At 37.9% G+C, this 18768-nt stretch overlaps 2 protein-coding genes across 2 annotated transcripts in view; one reads left to right on the top strand and one right to left on the bottom strand.

Annotated features, from left to right (window-relative positions):
• The first annotated feature begins 19 nt into the window (after positions 1-19).
• 140up (RPII140-upstream gene protein) lies at positions 20-16450 on the top strand. The gene is made up of 6 exons (XM_071587538.1): positions 20-238; positions 310-475; positions 4239-4327; positions 12090-12223; positions 13102-13216; positions 16156-16450. The coding sequence occupies exons 1-6, from the start codon at positions 63-65 to the stop codon at positions 16262-16264; spliced, it is 789 nt and encodes a 262-aa protein (XP_071443639.1). The 5' UTR covers positions 20-62; the 3' UTR covers positions 16265-16450.
• twf (twinfilin actin binding protein) overlaps positions 16416-18768 on the bottom strand; it is an 11860-nt gene continuing 9507 nt past the window's right edge. The window contains exon 9 of the mRNA XM_071587537.1: positions 16416-18369. Within this exon, the coding sequence (XP_071443638.1) occupies positions 18217-18369 (153 nt within the window). The 3' untranslated portion in view covers positions 16416-18216. The remainder of the gene's footprint in view (positions 18370-18768) is intronic.

Raw genomic sequence — 18768 nt, forward strand, 5'->3', positions numbered from 1 at the left:
GGAAGAGCGGCGCGCGTAATTTGTTTTAAACGCTGGTTACGAATGAATTTGTTGGTGAAAAGATGGTTAGTATTTTGACCCGTATTGGCCACAACGTGGTCGTATTAGCTGGTATTCTACCATTCACGGCGGAAGACCCTGATCATGTGTCACCTACGTCAGAAATAGTCAAAGAAATAATTGCCAATAACAAGAAGAAAACCGGTTGGGAAAGAGTACGAGCGATTTTTGAATTGGAGTAAGTTTGTTTTGAGTAATGCTGTCTCTAATATATCAAATAACACACTTAATATTTATCTTATTTTTCAGTGAATTCGACAACTTAAGCATGGAGCTTACTACTGTGTTACAAGGCAGTACTCTCGGTGCTTTTATCGGCGCTTGCTATGGAGGCTGGAATAGGTCGCAAGTAGCGTATTTGGACTTTGTCACGAAAAATCAGGCGTCTCAGTTTAGAAGTCATTTTGATGCAAAGGTAAGTTATGTCCTATTGCTGATATCTACTATCAAATAAGCGAATAAGCAGCTTAATTACCTCAGCATACGGGGAGTGATTAGCTGTTGCGAAAACAGAATATTCTGCAGCACAGAAAATACTGAAGACAGGGTTGCTCTTCATCACCCTTGATATTTAATGGTTCTATTGGCTGGTATGAAAGAAAACATGCCCGATGCTCGGAATGATAAGCATGCTGTACTTACGGGACGTCATTGCTGCGTCCACAGGAAACAGGAATACCTGTTAGGGAAATAACATTTAATGGGAAAATAATGGAAAATACAGCCGTAAAATACTAGAATGAACGCAAAGTAATGGTTTGCAGTCAAAGAAAGGAAGAAAATTTTCAAACAAGGTAGGGGATATACAAATGAGTAGAAGAATTTTTCATGCGCAGGCAGCAAGATAACCAGTGATAGAAGAGAGAAATAGGAAGCGGATATGGGATGTCAAACAAAACTGTATCTCCAAAGGAATAATCACTCATGCAATACAGTACTAGCTTAGATATCATGAAGTGATTCATCAAATCTTATTTATAGAGTTAAATTTCCTTTGGAAGATGCAATATAGGTGCAGCAAGGTAATATGGAAAGAGACAAATAATGGAAATGTGATTATTCAGAGCTGTGATGAAAATGAAATGAATAGACAAATGAAGATGTATGCCGAAGAGAGAAGCTTTTCAATTTACTAGAAGTTGTGTACTAATAGAAACCATAGGCATACTCTCGACAAACTCGCCAAAAGATCTTCTGACATAGCACAGATATGTTTCAGAGATTTACCTGAGATATCTTGTATTTTGGAATGACTCAGATACAATTTGTAACTCTATGGGATGTTGCCATTAAGTTTAATAGAGGTTGGAGAAAGGGTCTCAGAGACATCTCATGAAATGTCATCAGAGACGTCCCAAGGCAGCTCAGTGTCATTCCATGATGTATTTCAGAGGTTGCAGAGGCAATTGTTAATGAATGCCTTAGAAATGTCTCCTCTCAAATCAAAAGTCACATCTCAAATGTCTCATCTCATATCATGAGGCTCTGAGATTTATTAAAGAAAACACTGAAACCTCTCAATATTATAACATGAGCTCAATTGTTTGTCTTTTTAGGTTATACAATCTCACCATACTACAATGAGAGTTTTCAGAGGTTTTATGAATCTTTTCTGGCTGCTTGACTTGTCTTTAGAGAAAACTAGTTGATACTACCCTGTCTAATAAATATGCAAACTGAGGCCATAAAAACTTTATTTTGCAAAATTTAGTCCGCATCAATTTTGTCCCCTTCTTCAAAGTACTCTCCATTCACTATCTCCATCACCACTCCATCCTATGCCCTTATTCCATCTTCTTTTCCACTGTTTAATCACCCTTGGAAGTCCTCGGCAGTTAGGCTTTTTAGTTGTCCCGTCGTTTCTTGCTTTATATTGTACACATCTTCCCAGTGATGTCCTCTCATCACATTTTTGCATTTTGGGAATAGGAAAAAGTAGCAGGGGGTGAGATCTGGCGAATAAGGAGGATGATCAAGGATGGTGATTGAATTTTTGCCAGAAACTGGCGAACAATCAATGCCGAATGTGCAGGTGCATTGTCATGGTGAAGGATCCATCCATCATATTCGATTAAAATAGTGTGCACTGTTGATTTTCCTAAATTCAGTTCATCAGTTATCATTGGGACAGTTTTTCAACAAATAGTAAGGACAAGGGACCGCACACGATCAATGTTGTTGCCAACACAGGTGGTTGAAGGTCATCCCAGCCTTGCATCATCCGTGGCATCTTGTCGGCCATCTTTAAAACACTTATTCCATTTGGCATTCATCAAACCTTTTTAGAAGGTATACAGACCAAGTAATTAATTCTACTTCAAGGCATTACTTTGCCCAAAAGCTTTTGGCAATACATGCAATGATCCACAGATTAGCATCCATTCCTATGTCAGATTCAAATATAAATAAAGAACTAAATGTAATTAAAATGATGGCAATTAACATTGGCTATTGAGAAGAACTAATGAATATATTTTACCTGCAAAAACTTACTAAATTAACCATAAGAAACATTTTCAACTCTGAATATATAAAAGATCCCCTGCCAAATGGCAATGAATTCTCTATTTAGGGTATATTTCCCAAAATGTAATCAAGAAGTTACCAAAAGCAAAAATTAAATTTGCCTTTTCCAATAATTCATGCCTTAAGAACCTGATCTCATAGGCTAGAGATAAAAATTCTCCAAGGCGAGAGGTGCTGGGAGTGCTCCTCATAATACATTGGGAAAACAGGACAAAACTTAAATGGAGGAATAAAGGAGCACAAAGCATGTGTAAAGAATAGGAACATAACATCCCTCTTTGCAAAGTGCCTTATCTAACATGACCATAAAAGTGACTTTGAGCCTGAGAATCTCCATTTCAAAAATAATGGCCTCTGACTCGATGCGATGGAGTTATTAGAAATTTTAAAAAGTGCCCCATTGCTTGGATGAACTTGCTAATGAAATTTTGAATCCCTCCCACTCCCCTCTCCTCTATCTACCACTCTTGCACGTCCAGTGCTCCCCACAGGGGCTATCCCAAACAAACCCCCATTAATAGCCAACAATTGACACCTCAAACTTTACTTCTCCCTCCTTTCTCTCCCATCTACATCCAACATTTTAACCTTCATTTTACCACTACCCTCCCTTACCCTCCCCTATTTTTACCCTCCCTTACCCTCCCACTCTGACCAACCCCCCCCCCCCCCCCATTCCCCACTCTGAAGGTGTAGTATATGCAAGGTTGTCTTCTGTAGGGACTACCTGATGGTCGTGTTTTAAAGGAAGTGTGTGCGGAATTAAAAAGTTACCTCATTCATATCAATATGCTGTGTGAATACATAAACTTACGCCTGAGACAAGAAAGCTTCCCTTGACATTGTGTTGTAGAATGAATCACCGCAATCCAACTTCCACCTCGAATCTTGGAACAAAGGGGACAGTCCTCTACTGTGTCATCTTTGTGCTGGCCACCTTTGAATGAAGATTTAGGGATGGCCTTCTATATCTCATGACATGGTATGCACATTTCATGAGAATTTTTATCTTTTTGTTGCAGTTACAGTGATTATGGTGCTGGGTTTTTGTACATGCTAACTGGTACATGACAAAAATGACTGCTCTGATTTGATTTCGGGATTTTCTTCCAAAATATGTATGTACATATTTTTAGGTCCTCTTTAAGCTAGTTACTGGACCAGATATGGCTTCAAATTTCCCTATAAATATATTATGATTTACTTATATTAAAAACCATGCAAAGTTCTTTTGAGGGTAAAAAATAACAGAAACTTTACACTTCCACACACTTTTAATGTCCTACGACCATCATCAGGTGATGATGCTGTGCATCATCGAAACCATGGTCGCAGGACATTAAAAGTTTGTGGAAGTGTAAAGTTTCTGTTATTTTTTACCCTCATTATGAAGGAATTCCTCAAAGTTAGGCCTGAAACTGCTAACTTTACAAAGTTCTTTTGGTTGGGTATGGCACTTTGCTTATAAGATGCAATATTTAGAAGTAAATAGGATGGACATAATGAGGTTTTACAGTTCTACCATAATTTATCATAATGTCCATGCTGCTGTGTGCATTATGCACAAATAGAATAATTTTTTGCGCTTGGAAAAGCCGACATCTGCCATGTTATTCTAGTGATTATATTGTTGCCTATTCCTTATTCCACAGAAAAAATTGCAAGACCAGGTTACTATCGGCATGGCCAAGGGTGGTTTCCGGTGGGGTTGGAGATTAGGATATTTCACTGGCACATATTTGTAAGTAGAAAGTGAATTAAGGGCCCTCCTGATCGGAGCCTATGTTTAATTCACTAGTCTTTGTTAAATAAAACCTTTTATTTGTTCGTAAGTTCTGGAAAACATCTAGGATTTTTAGCTTACATACTGATATACAGCCCTAGGATATTTGATTTAAATAATTTTACAGTAATGAGTTAAAAATTACAGTCTTGTTTCTTATCAGACACAGGTAATCAACATCATAGGCCTTCGTTTTTATAAAAGTGTTATAGTTATATTTCAATGTTGACTTAATTTAACCATACCTCAAACTCTCAATCCGAGAGAAATTTAAGTTGAAGTTCAGAAGTACCAGTCATAAAAGACAAAGGGTAATTATTCTCCAATACCAGGAGGATTATTAACTGGTATTTGCCTATTGCAGTTATACTCGAGATGTTGATAATTGGAGATCGAGGTTGGGTGGTGGCAAGTGAACTGGCTTCCCACCCAGAGGCCCCAGGTTCAAATCCTGGAGATGGTAGATCTTTTTCAGTGGTATCCCGATCCCTACTCGAGGTGTTACGTGGAAAGCACTTTGAGAGAATATGCCATCAGATATGACGTTAAACTGCAGACCCCTTGGTGCCATTCCATAAGAGTATGCTAATGCCGATGCTGGGTTTCTCTCCACCCTTCCTTCCTTCACATCCATTCCTAATGGCACAAAAGACGTCTGCCATCGGTTGCCTCCCCTCAATCTATTACTACTGTGTTGGTAATTAAATGGATGCAGTTATGCAAATTGGGAGCTACTCCTAAATATAGTTTTGACATTAGAGCTCTAGTGAAAAATCCCTGTGGTATACCTGTACTTACTACATTTGGTAGTTAGGCCACATGTGCTTATAGGGAGCAAGTTGATCAGAGAAGTAGATATGTGTACAAGATCCAATATATGTACATTGAGGTGCATTATGTGATAAAAATTTTAATTTGACAAATCGATTCCACATTGCATACGAGGGCGGTTCAATAAGTACCCATGTTAGAAATGAGGAAACCATTTTTTCAGAAACATTTCTTTTATTTTTCAACATAGTCCCCTTTTAGAAAGATACACTTCTCCCAACGTTCTGGCCATTTTTTTAACCCCTCCAAAAAATAGGATTTGTCGAACTCTCCAAAATACGCCTCTGTCTCGGCGATAACTTCCTCGTTTGAGCTAATTTTTTTCCCGTGAGCATTTCTTCATGTTAGGGAATAAGAAAAAGTCGCAGGGAGCCAGATCGGGTGAATACGGGGGGTGCGGCAGCAATTCATAACGTAGTTCATGCAGTTTGGCGACGACAACTCCGGATGAATGTGTTGTCCACCGTGAGCAATCGCGGCACCCATCGGGCCGACAATTTTTTCATCGCCAACTTATCACGTAAAATATTATTTGCCGTTCCGGTCGACACACCCACGGCCTCTGCTACTTCGTGCACTTTCGTTCGTCGATCAGCGAGAATCAGGGCGCGGACCTTTTTCCTCGGTAACCAAGTCTGCCGGGCATCCTGGTCGCTCCTAATCAAAAACAGATGTTCGCCCAAGTTTAAATTCGTTGAACCAATATTTAACTGTGGGTCATAGATGGCGAAGTGTCCCCATAAACAGCATCCAACTTTGCTTTTATCTCCTCGCATTTCTTCCCATCCAAAAAACGAAAAGCGAAATACAGAACAATACTGCTCTTTTTCCATCTTAGCAAAAATCATGAAACACGTCTTACTCGAATGGCTGCCAAATCCAAACTAACCTTTAAATGGGTCTGAAATTTGTTTCGCCGTTGCTTGATAGATGGCAGGACACGATGATAACATAAACTTCCCTCAGGAACGCCCTTTGTCATCAAACATGGGTACTTATTGAACTGCTCTCGTAAATGTACCCAGTTGTGGAATTCACTTGAAAAAATTGTTGCATCATCCAAAAATTTTATTGATTTATCATTTTTTTAATATAGTACTAATTGGTTGTTAAACTTGGTGGTAAACATGGTCTTAGTAAGTTGTTCAGTGGAGGAGAATTTGATTTCACGTTGTTGGAAATGTTTCTTAGAATTTTGAAAATGAGTAGGGAGCTAAAATTCGTTGTTTTCCATATCACGACTGAAGGCATAAATTGAAATGCTGTTTCTGCATTTGAAATATTTATAATTAATATCGATAATCGATATAATCTCCATCGTGGCTTGAATGGCAGTCAGATGTATTGTAATTTTGCACTCAGGTCTTATTGTTTGTCACACCATGTTTGAAACAAAAAAAGTCAGATTTTTGAATGTTGCCCATGCACTTTTAAAATTCAATTTTTTCCAAGTTGATTAATGAATGAAGATTCCCTTGATGGTATATGCCTTCACTTTTCACCCATAAACACTCCTTGGCTTTGGGCTCTTGCTAAAAAGGTGACCATACATTGTCTCTACATTTGTTTCCACGGCATTACCCTCTTGAATGATGGAAGAATAGTAGGTATTTTCCTCACATAGGCATAGGGCTCATCTTCAGGTACCTGAAGATGATGAACTTCAGGTACCTGAAGACTACTGAATAAAAAGTGTGTGGAAAATGCCTAGTATTTTTCTTTCATTCAAGATGAATTTCTATGTAGTTAGCCAGATACAATCAAGTGTATCATCACCCTCTCATTATGGGTCTTGAACCACAGTCTATTTGCCTTTCACAAATGATTCTTTTGCAGCCAAGTTTAATTTCAAGAGTGCATCATGCAATCATTCTTTAATTTTTTAGACAATTAGGCATTTGAGCAATTACAGAAAGGCATTCAAATTGGATTTGAAACCTTCAAATCCGCACACCCAATAAGTTTTCAAATGATCTCTCATCACCGATTGAATCTCAATAAAAGGCGGCTAACCTGCCTCCTGCCTCAGAGTGGGTCCGAGATGGGTTTCTGAGTTTTCATGCGTGCTCATCTTTCTAGTAATATTACAAGCAGACAACATAACTATTCCATCTTTATTTGTCATTGAAAATATACATTTATGTGCTAGTGCTGCAAATAGTCATCTACCACACACGACAGATGATTTTTGGAAGTGAAGATAAAGTCGCGTCCCAAAGAGAGAGTGAATGGTAGCTCCATTCAGCAGTAACTATGTATGTATTCAATATGAAAGTGATTACTAAATATACTCCCTTGAGTCAGGTCCAGTTGAGGGGTCTGGACTGTTGCTCCATTAAGCGAAGACATCATGAAATAGCACTTGTGAGAGAGCAAACAGGAGCATGTGAATGAATAAAATACAATCTCATTGCAGAAGCATACTCAAAATTTATTCATTACTTTGGCGTTATAGAATGAGCTGAAGGATGAGAATTTTTTAATCCCAAAGTTAATTAGCTATTCCATAATTATCTCTTGAATAGCAATGCATAAGTGAATTCCATTTTAATTCCCGATGTCAATTTTCTTCAAAACAATTGAGGTAATACGAGCGTTGCTATTTATATTTTGAGCCTTGACAACCCTATGTGCTTTGGGCACCATCTGACGTTTCCATCTGAAAGTTTGACCCTTATAATGCAAACTTTCTTCAGAACATTTTGTTGTTTGATCATAACTTGTGTTGTTTACAGTGACTGAAACATTTTTGTCTCTGGGAAAAAATGGTAGTTAACTGGTGAACTCTTTGGTGCGGTGATTTTTTACGACTTTTGACTAGGATAATCTAGACAAGAGTGTATCAATTAACTTACTTCCACTTTTGCAATGAAACACCTGTGAAATGCTGGTACAACGAATTCCATCATGGCTGCTGTTCGCTCAGCAACGAAAGTCATGAAGGTCGTCCAAAATCAGTTGTTGTGCCAGAAAACATTGACTCTGTGCAAGAACTAGTAAAGAAAGATGACCATGTGACTTATTGTGAGATTGAGGCATCCTTGGGGATTAGTATGGCGAGCATCAATAAGATATTGCGTGAACATTTAGCTGTAAAAAAATTGTTCCCGTTGGATCCCGCATAATTTGACAAAAGCTCAAAAAGATGCTCGTGTCAATTGGTGCAAAGAAATACTCAACAAATACAATCACAGTGTATCAAAAGCTGAGTATTACATCTGCACTGGTGGCGAATCTTATATATATGCGTATGAGCCCGAAAGAAAACAGCAAACCATTGTATGGGTCTTCCAAGACGAGCCAAATCCGATGAAAGTGATTGGTGGACGAAGCACATTGAGGCAAATGATCGCCTGTTTCTTCGGAATAACTGGACATATGGCAACCATACTGCTAGAGCAACGTAGAACCGTGAATTTTAAATGGTACACGGACATTTGTTTGCCAGAAGTGCATCTTGAAATACGAAAAAAGAGGCGGGAACGAAGGATCATTCTTCATCATGACAATGCAAGCTCTCACAGATCGGCTGAAACAACTATCCGATTTGACTGGCCAAAACATCGAATTGATGGGTCATCCTCCGTGCAGCCCTTATTTAGCACCAAATGACTTCTTTTATTCCTGTTTATCAAGAGAAAATTGCATGGCCAAAATTTTTCGGCGCCTGAAGAAGCCGTTGATACATTCAAAAACCACATTTTGGAGGTATCTCAATCTGAGTGGAATAAATGTCACAAAAATTGGTTTGAGAATGCAAAAGTGTATTGATTATCATGGATAATACAGCAAAAAACAATTAAGCCATTTTCAACAATAAATTACTGCCTTTTCATTATTGGGCCCAAATATAAAAAGTAACCCTCATAGAATATGATGGTGAAGATTTTCATACTGTAAGAAATCTTGATTTGATCGTTTCCTACATCAATGAGGATGCCACCACTTCCAAATAGAAGTGCCACTGGGTGTGGGGTGGCTGAGACAAAGGTCCTGCTGTTTCCAGGAGGTGCATCAACTAAGCATTTGCAGTTTACCTCTATTACCCCGAGTTCTCCTATTTAGGAAGTGTTTTAGACAAATATGATCAAAGTAGTAAGGACATGAAGAAAAGAATTCCACTGGGCAAAGAAGCTTTTATAAAGAGGTGGAATTTAATTGCAGTCACCTTAAGTAAATATAAAAAGAAAATACTAGTGAAAACCTAGCATGGAACACCTAGTCTTGCATTGCTTGGAAATTTGGTCGTTGAGGCAAAGGAAAAACGTGGTTTGGAATCATTTGAGATATATTGCTGCAGAGAAGAATGGAAAATGAAGTAAAATGGACAGAAAGGAAACAAATGGGGAAAGAATGAGGTATAGTAGAGGAGGAGAGAGGTTAGTCGGGAGAAATCCAAAGGAGGCAGAAAAAGTGGATGCAGTGCATTGTGATTGGTGATGGACTGTTGGAGGATTTTATAGGGGTTATATATTGTGTTGGGAAAGTGGAGTAGAGGGAAGAAGAATAGGCATTTCGGAGGGAAATAAGGATGATAGAAAGTATGCAGAGCTAAATATTGAGTTGTTACAATATTAAGTATGAGATTTAATCACATCTTGCGTTGTTGTTTGGTGAGAGTCTAGTACTGCAGGAGTGTGCTCTGCAAGGGTCTATAAAAAAATACCTTGATCTAGTAGGCCATTGCCAACAATAACCAACAGTAGTTCCATCATATCCTTCGTACTACTATAAGGAGGCTTAGAAAAACTTTATATTTGAAATTATCATGAATATATTCATACATATTAAACCATAAACACAATAATCAACCCGAAGGTCGGTTTGGCAGGTGGTGAAAGAGGTCACCCAGTACTAAGCCCTATACGGCGTGTGAAATTCACACTTATGGGTAGGAGGGCCAGTTCCTTTCCAAGTGCCGGTTATGGTTTCCCAGGAAGACCTGGTACCCAAAAAATCGCCTAGCTAGGGTGCAGCTGCAGGTCCCCGGGAATCGAACCCAGCACCCTCTGGTCAGTAGTCCAATGCTCTACCCCCTGGACTACCGCGACCCACTACATACATATTATCCATCATTTTGTACTTTGTAATTATGATTGATTAGTTCAATAGTTTCAGCCTCAACTTTGTGGAAGTTCATTTTAATAAATGAAAAAGAAACCCTTTGTTCCAATCCACCACTTTATTACAGGTACGACTAGTTTCGACGCTACGGCGTCATCCTCAGGTACAAAGTTTAAAGTCACAATCATTGTATATATATATACCCTCTTCTGGAAAGGGTGGGGAAGTTGTGGGAAGAGGGGGTGGGGAGGGGAGTACGGGGGTAGGTACGAAAGAATGTGGGAGAGGGTAGGAAACACCAGGAAAAGCGTTAGTGAGTGGGGGGGATTGGAAGGTGGGTTAAGAGAGGGGAAAAATTTCATTGGTCGAAATAATTTGAGTCAATGGCTAATGGGAATGAAGGTACGGGTTAGGAGTCAATGGGAGTTAGGGGGAAGGGGTTAGAGGTTCTGTTTTTCTGTTATTGCTAGGGAGGCTTCCAGGAGAGGTGATATGTTTTCAAACAGAATGTCATTGAGTAAAGGATGTTTCTTCATTGTTCTCCGGATCTCCAACTCTTCCTTCTTGTCCATCCTCCTCCCTTTTTCTTCACGATGTAGAATTTTGGGGATGAAATCACTGGTGTGATTTTCCTCCCACAGGTGTTTGGCAAAGTGGGATTGGGCTAGGTTAAACTTCTTGTAGCACCTCTTGTGTTCCTCCGCTCTTGTCCGCACTGCTCGACCACTCTGTCCGATGTACCTCGCACTGCAATCCCCGCAAACCATTTCATATATCCCACTATTTTCCAGTGGCTCAACTTTATCTTTAGTTTTATTTATGAACATTTTTAGATTTTGTTTGTTATAGAAAGCAATTCTGAATTTCTTTTGGGAACAATTTGCTAATTTTTTCGGACGGGACACCATAATAGGGCAATTTTACCCACTTAAGTTTCCCCTTAATAGTTATCCCTGAATTGTAAAGTAGCCGTTGGGCTCTTATGGAGCGTTTCTTGCCGAGCATTTTGTCCACCATTTTTTCACTGTAGCCATTTGTAGTTGCTATGGATTTGATTGTCACCAATTCCTCGTTAAATTTTCCTATCGAGAGGGGAATATTAAGTAGTCTATTCAGTAGGAAGTGAAATGTGGATAACTTTTGGGATATATGATGGCGGGACCTCTAACCCCTTCCCCCTAACTCCCATTGACTCCTAACCCGTACCTTCATTCCCATTAGCCATTGACTCAAATTATTTCGACCAATGAAATTTTTCCCCTCTCTTAACCCACCTTCCAATCCCCCCCACTCACTAACGCTTTTCCTGGTGTTTCCTACCCTCTCCCACATTCTTTCGTACCTACCCCCGTACTCCCCTCCCCACCCCCTCTTCCCACAACTTCCCCACCCTTTCCAGAAGAGGGTATATATACAATGATTGTGACTTTAAACTTTGTACCTGAGGATGACGCCGTAGCGTCGAAACTAGTCGTACCTGTAATAAAGTGGTGGATTGGAACAAAGTGTTTCTTTTTCATTTATTAAAATGTGGGAGAGGGTAGGAAACACCAGGAAAAGCGTTAGTGAGTGGAGGGATTGGAAGGTGGGTTAAGAGAGGGGAAAAATTTCATTGGTCTTTAGGTACCTGAGGATGACGCCGTAGCGTCGAAACTAGTCGTACCTGTAATAAAGTGGTGGATTGGAACAAAGGGTTTCTTTTTCATTTATTATTATGATTGATATTCTACTCTGAGCTCTGGAAAATAATTGAAAGCAATTCACTTTTTCAACATGCCAATGATAAGGCTGTTATTATCAATAATAACTTTCTTTTCTATTTCAGATTAGTATCAAATGTTGTATCTGCATACAGAGGGGAGGTTGGCATATTGGAGTATGTCATAGGTGGTGTAGTAACTGGCGGGCTTTATAAATGTAACATGGGTCTCAGGGGAATAGCTGTGGGAAGTGGTTTGGGTGAGTAGTAATTAAATAATTCCTTAAGAGTAACAGTTTTGATTATTTAATTTTTTTGATTAAAACTCATTGCATTGAAAAGTATTTTGGCATCTCCCTAGTGCCAGGACTAAAAAAACATTTTCAACTGCATTTAGTATATTTTGTATCCATTAATTGCTAATTGGAAAAAAGAGAATTTTTAGTGGTAAAATAATGTTTTCTCATCCTTATTGATCACAGGTATGTATTCTGCTAGGAAATCAATAAAGGCAACCCAAATGACATGCTTTCTTGCCACAATTAATCATCTTATTACTGGCATCTTTGAACCAACCTTTTCTCATCTCAAAGCATGCATTGCAAAGAGGAAATACAAAGTTAAAGAGTGTCAATTAATGATATGCATGTATTTTTGTGGACAATAGTAATGGAATACAACTTTTTATGTGAAGTGAATAAAACTGTATTATTTGAACTTAAAAAATAAAACTTTTAATTATGAGGCTGTTAATTAAATTTTACTTGGTATTGAAATGATGTCCCACAGCAAATGATGATTTTTAGTAACTTTTTGTGATGTTTATGGAATATCTTCTAGATTTTTTATGTCATATTCTCTTTTAATTGATTGATTAGAAAAGTGAGAAAAATAACAAAAATTGTGAGAAAATGTGAAAATTATTAACGATCTTCAAAAATGTTGTATCACAAGAAAAATCTCAGAAGTTAATATTTCCAGCCTCTGCTTGAGTTCATATGTTGTGTGCATTTCACTAACCCATAGAAAAGATTTAGAAAAGGCACATGAATAAGCATCCAAGCTGAATTGAAAGAATTTTTAGTAGACACTGGTATGCGAAACTCCAATTAATATGATTATTTTTCAACAATTACAGGAGGTGTCTTAGGAGGAATAGCTGGTCTGTGCACCTATTCTCTAATAAAGGTCACAGGATACTCAATGGAAGAAATTATGTACTGGAGGAAAAATTGGAGGGACAGCAGGAAAAGGTAATGGGGTACAACATGCTGTGACCTCTCTGTTTCCCACCCTCTGGTCGACTACTACTTTATCCTCTCCCCTCCTTCCATTTCGAATCACTTGGCCGAACGGAGCTAGAGGAGGTCAAGGAGAGGGAAAGCATGATTGCCCATGAGGACAATTCTCTTAAGTATAGGTCATTGCTGGCAATTTGTCTTATGTCATCAGGCATTCTGAGGGACTCAACAGATGTCACAATAGGTTTATTTCATGGACTTAGTAACTTCCCATTGCTTGAAAAACACATAAATCAAACTATAAATGCCTAGGTTTGCATGAGAACTTCTTTGCATATTTTTGGCTCCATGATGAGATGGAATTATCAATGAAAATATTATCAATGGAATTGTCAAGAAAAAACAAAATGCTTTGAAAGTTTCTCACTGTCCCCAAATCAGAATTTTAATTAAAAGTATGAGAAATCATTTTAGACACAAATTTTCCTCATTCAAAAGTAAAATGGCACAAAAAGTTAATGACATGACTCATTAATGAAATTCCTGTCTACCCCTAGTGCATTATTACCACTTAATGACTCATTGACAGCTATATGAATCCAATTCAAGGTAACAATTTTAATCAACTATCATGGACACTTGAAAATCACTGTGATTTGCCAAAATCAAGGGAACGGTGACTATACTATTCTTGAAAAAGGAACTCAAATGAGAATAGGGACTGGAAGAAATGGGAAGTATAGCCAAATATATGGTACAGGGTTATGTACTGTTCTGAAAGTTAGGTGATTTAACATGCACATCACAAAGAAAGGTATAATGCCATCTTGGACATTTTCACTTAGGGACTGGGCGATGGCTTCTGGGAATACATGCTGTGGGGTCATTGAAAGCAGGGTGGGCACAAGCAAGAGTTAGGGATGGCAGGTTGCACATAGCTAGGAGTATTTTGCATGCAACATTGAGCCAAGTGAGAAATTGTGTGCTCAAAGTCCATGAGGGGCTCTCGTATGCTCTGATTGACCGAGACAACCTGTTCTATGTCCCAGCAAGTGCACATCCATCCTTCATATTGAAATTCTCTGGTTTCTTCATTATTTCGATGGCTTCCCTGATGACTCTTGGGAAGAATCTATGTTATCTCTTGATCAGTATTGTATTATCCAGGTCTATGGCATGCTCAGGTCCTGTGATAAGCTGCAATGGCAGAAAGGTGACATTGTTTTTTCTGCTGTTCTTTTATTCTGCATTGTAACGGTTTTGTTTGTCTAATGTACACTTTTCCACTGGAGAACCTAACATTATATGTGGCAAGAGACAGTCCTGAGGATTCAGCAGCATGCTTCATTTTTCTCACGGCTGTGAATCTAGTCATCACATTGTGTTTCTTTAGGATGTGGGATATTTTCTCCAGTGTGCCTGTTGTGTATGAGATGGTAGCACAAGCTGATCATCTCTCTTTGTTTCCAGTCACTTTCCACTTTTCTTGAAAAGCAACTCTTTTCCAGTATTCATGCCAGGTGCTCGTTTTGAACTAGGCTCTGAGAACTCAAGTGTCTGAGATGTAGTATGAATGGTGAATGATGTGCAAAGAGTAAAGTAAATCAGTGACTATGTGAAAAAATTAAACCCTGCTTGAAATACGATTGTCTCAGGGAATGGCCAGTTTGTAACTTTGACTTATATTGGAGTTGACCATTTCGAATGAGCCGGAGGAAGGGAGCGAGAAAGAAGAAGGCAAGGAAAGATACAACAATCCAGATTAATCTAACATTGCTGAACACTTAGCATTTCATAACACTGATTACTTGCACTCCCTTGAAAGCCCCCGAACCACATGATTGATCAATATGAATTCCTCTGCATTTTAAAATCCACCAACTTATTAAATGAAGATGTAGGCCCCATCAAATGCCCAATATGGCCACTACCCTTGCATATCTGCCTCCTTTTTTTTGGTTCAATTCCCCACCCATATTCACATAATCCTCTCCTACCCCTGGTTTATTTTCCTCCAATCCACCTTTCCTTCTCCCCTAAAAAATAGCCTCGCCATTTCTTGGCTGTGAATGTCAGTTACAAAAAACCCTTCAGCTGATGAAGATGCCAATGATAACCATCTTTCGCTAACATTTTCCATTTTTTTCCCTCTCATACTCTCTCTTTCTCAATCAACTCTTATCATTTCCTCATCTCGAGACTTATTCCTCATCCTCTTCCCTTTAAAACCACACATTTATACACCCACAAAATGTGCCACCCAGTCTATTCAAGAAAAAACTTATTAATATGCAAACTTCATCTAAATTAAACCTCTTCATCAACTATAAATCTAATCGGCCTAAATGTAATCTATCTTTATGTCATTTTCATGCAGAATCAATAGTACTTCCTTCCACTGTCCATTTCTTCAGTGAGTGGCAGCCTTTGCTCAGTATCTTTTCCCATCTTCCTTGTCACTGCCCTGCCTTCCTCCTCTTTCACCCATTTGAAATGGTCATGGCCAATTCCATAGAAGTCATTATTGAAAGTTAGATAGTTAAGCGCTCTCCTTCTTCAACAATACATGTTTTTATTTAGATCAATTTGCAGTTGATCTTCGTCAAGGAAATCCGAAGAATTGACAAAAATACAGCAATCCTCTTGTACTCCATAGGGAGTTAGACCTGCCTTCCAAGTTGTGTAAAGTGATACTTTAATGTCATGGATTGAGGAGAACATGCATTATATATTATTTTAAATATGTAAGGTTTACTCAGGTTTAAGTTCTTTCCTTAATTCTCACTCAGTTGATACGCTAGCTATCAAACTTCAACAAGAACTTATAATGTGAAATTATTTTTATCTCAGCGTGAATATTAATGCCATGAAAAATATCTTGGCTATCTAATGATATTGCATTGAAGCATACCTTTTCTTAGTTTTACTCATGAATGATTATTTCTTTATAGATTGATGAATGAAGCCTTGTCGCCTTATGGTGGGGTCAATGAAGACCCATTGGTGAAAGAGTACATAGCAAGACATGAGAAGGGTGGAGAAATACCAAAGGGCAATTAAGAATCAATAAAACCTTGTAGTTCCTGTGAATTCAACAACACATGAAGGATCTGTTATGAAAACCTTTTAATGTTACACAAAATGTTTTGACCACATTGTAAATACATTTTTGGTGGTCTCTTGAAATTTGAGAAATATATTTTAGTTATGTAAATATCATCAGCAAATAAATTTTTATTGAGCACATGAATTTGAGAGGTAATTAATACAGCAATCCAGAACACATAAACATAGCTTTATGTACATGATTTTTAAAGCACAATTCCGAAATATAGTTTCTATATCACACAGAGCACTTTGTAATCTGACCATCACTATCCATATCAATGGATATTGGTCCTTATTTATGAAATAAATGTTGGAACAGAATAATGCTACTAAATAATTCTCTGAATAAATTAATAACTTTAAATACATTTTTAGAAATAGTGGGCATGATCTAATAAAACTTTGTACCATATAGGATATAAATTTTCAAATCTCCCAGGCTTTGCTGTATAATGCAAATATTGGCAAGTAGGTTACAAGTCATCAAATAAAAACATGTACACCCATTACAAAAACGTTTTATATAAACACTGATTAAAACATATCGGTGGCAAGTTTTCATTCTTCAGTTGCAGTTTATCGTCACTGCAATGAATTACTTAAGTATATGAATACATATATTATCATGATTATGAGTAAACAGGCAAAACTCACAGCTTTTGTCTCCTTAAAAAACAATCACAGATAAACTTAATGACACAATACGGCACTGATGCTTTTCTAATGAAGTTGAAAGTTATTTTCAACAATCACATGATTAATTTTTTAGATAGGCTTCTGAAATGAAGCATTTTCATTTCACTGGAATTTCTAAAATGCAAAAAATACAAAAATACATTTTATGATTATATAATTATTTAAATCATTATACAGGAACTGATGTTTGCTATCACTGGGATATACTTATACACAACAGCTCCGTAAGATTGTATTTGAATGTCCTCATTTTTGTAGTTAAGAGTCATCAAATTCAATGCAAGTGATTAACATCCACAGTTGATACTGCACATAACTATGCTACACGAAAAAACTAGTTCTTCACACAATCTCTTCTTAATTATGATAACTATTTCATTTCAGTATTGTAGCTTTTCATTCCCACACCGTAGTAATTAGTCATTAGTACAGAGAAAATCCTAGGGAACTTGAAAATCTGGTCAAATGGACACATCATTATATTATCTTATATCAAACACCAATTTTTCATATCTTGAGATACATTTAAATTAGTAGTATACGTTAATTAATTTTTAAAGCCTATATTAGAGAATGATTTCCCATATTAATTGCAATACAAGCACACTTCAGTTAGGAAAATATGGCATCAGTTTCAGAATAAGAAAATGACAGCCAATGTTTCTAGAATACCCACTACATAAATCTATTCAGAGGCTGATAGTAGTTACACACATTGGTAATGGACATGTCCAATATACATTCAGCATTTGGTATTCTTTTTCAAGATACCAAAAAGCTGTTCGATCACCTCCCACTTCCACTGATATTTGCATTATCTGCTCGTTATTTCATGACATGATCTCAAAAAAATTATGCTCACATGTTCCATGCTGATCAAGTAATACTGATAGCATGATTACAACGATACAACTCATCAGTTTAGATACATTTAGGCAAATTTACTTGAAAGCACTCCCCATATACCTGAGCCCAGTTCCTGCCTAGAGAGAGGAACCAGAAACTTTCTTGCTCTTAACTAAACGTACTCAAACTCAATATAAAGCAAATAAAATCTAATAGGAATTGAAGGGTCTCCATATCCCTAATGTAATTCACAGTTGTGCCAAAATGTTACCTCGGATTCTCTCTAGGAAAATGAGCAACGCTACAAATTCGATGACAGGAGAGATTTAAGAGGGGATTGCTTACAAGGGGGAACACCTGGGTCAGTGGCCATCTTGACCTTTAGTGAGTCTCTTTGCTCCACGGTTAGGAGGACCCTTGGGCTTAGCAAACTTAGGCCTGTGCAAATTCTTCTTTGGATGAAGAATCTCTTGGAAGAATTCTTCTGTGAGTTCCGAACCAGACTCTATTTCCACCTGGAAAAACAAATTGTAAAGCAATGTGTATATGCCACAATATCAAGTACAAATAAATAATATAAATGGTCAACGATACTTATAGTGTATAATATTGGTACCCTTGTGGAGAGTGACAATGTCCAAAAGAATAAAAACTGCATTTAGGATGCTGTTGACAATGAATATTAAATAAATATTTAGCTAAATGTGGGTCGTGGTAGTCCAGGGGGTAGAGCATTGGACTACTGACCAGAGGGTCACGGGTACGATTCCTGGGCAAGTCTCTGGGCACCTGCAGCTCCACACAAGCTATGTGATTTTTTGGGTAGCGGATCTTCCTGGGAAACCATAGCCGGCACAGGGAAAGGAACTGGCCCCCCTACCCTGATGTGTGGATTTCACACGCCGTCGGGCTTA

Source organism: Hetaerina americana, unplaced genomic scaffold (genome assembly GCF_022747635.1).
Source record: "Hetaerina americana unplaced genomic scaffold, ioHetAmer1.1.p SCAF_3, whole genome shotgun sequence".
Taxonomy (NCBI): Eukaryota; Metazoa; Arthropoda; class Insecta; order Odonata; family Calopterygidae; genus Hetaerina; species Hetaerina americana.

Bases quoted from the DNA above. Each gene is read 5' to 3' on its own strand.
- 140up (XM_071587538.1), top strand. From the start codon at position 63: ATGGTTAGTATTTTGACCCGTATTGGCCACAACGTGGTCGTATTAGCT. The intron at 4,328-12,089 runs GTAAGTAGAAAG...TTTCTATTTCAG, and splicing joins TATTTCACTGGCACATATTT to ATTAGTATCAAATGTTGTAT. The intron at 13,217-16,155 runs GTAATGGGGTAC...ATTTCTTTATAG, and splicing joins TGGAGGGACAGCAGGAAAAG to ATTGATGAATGAAGCCTTGT.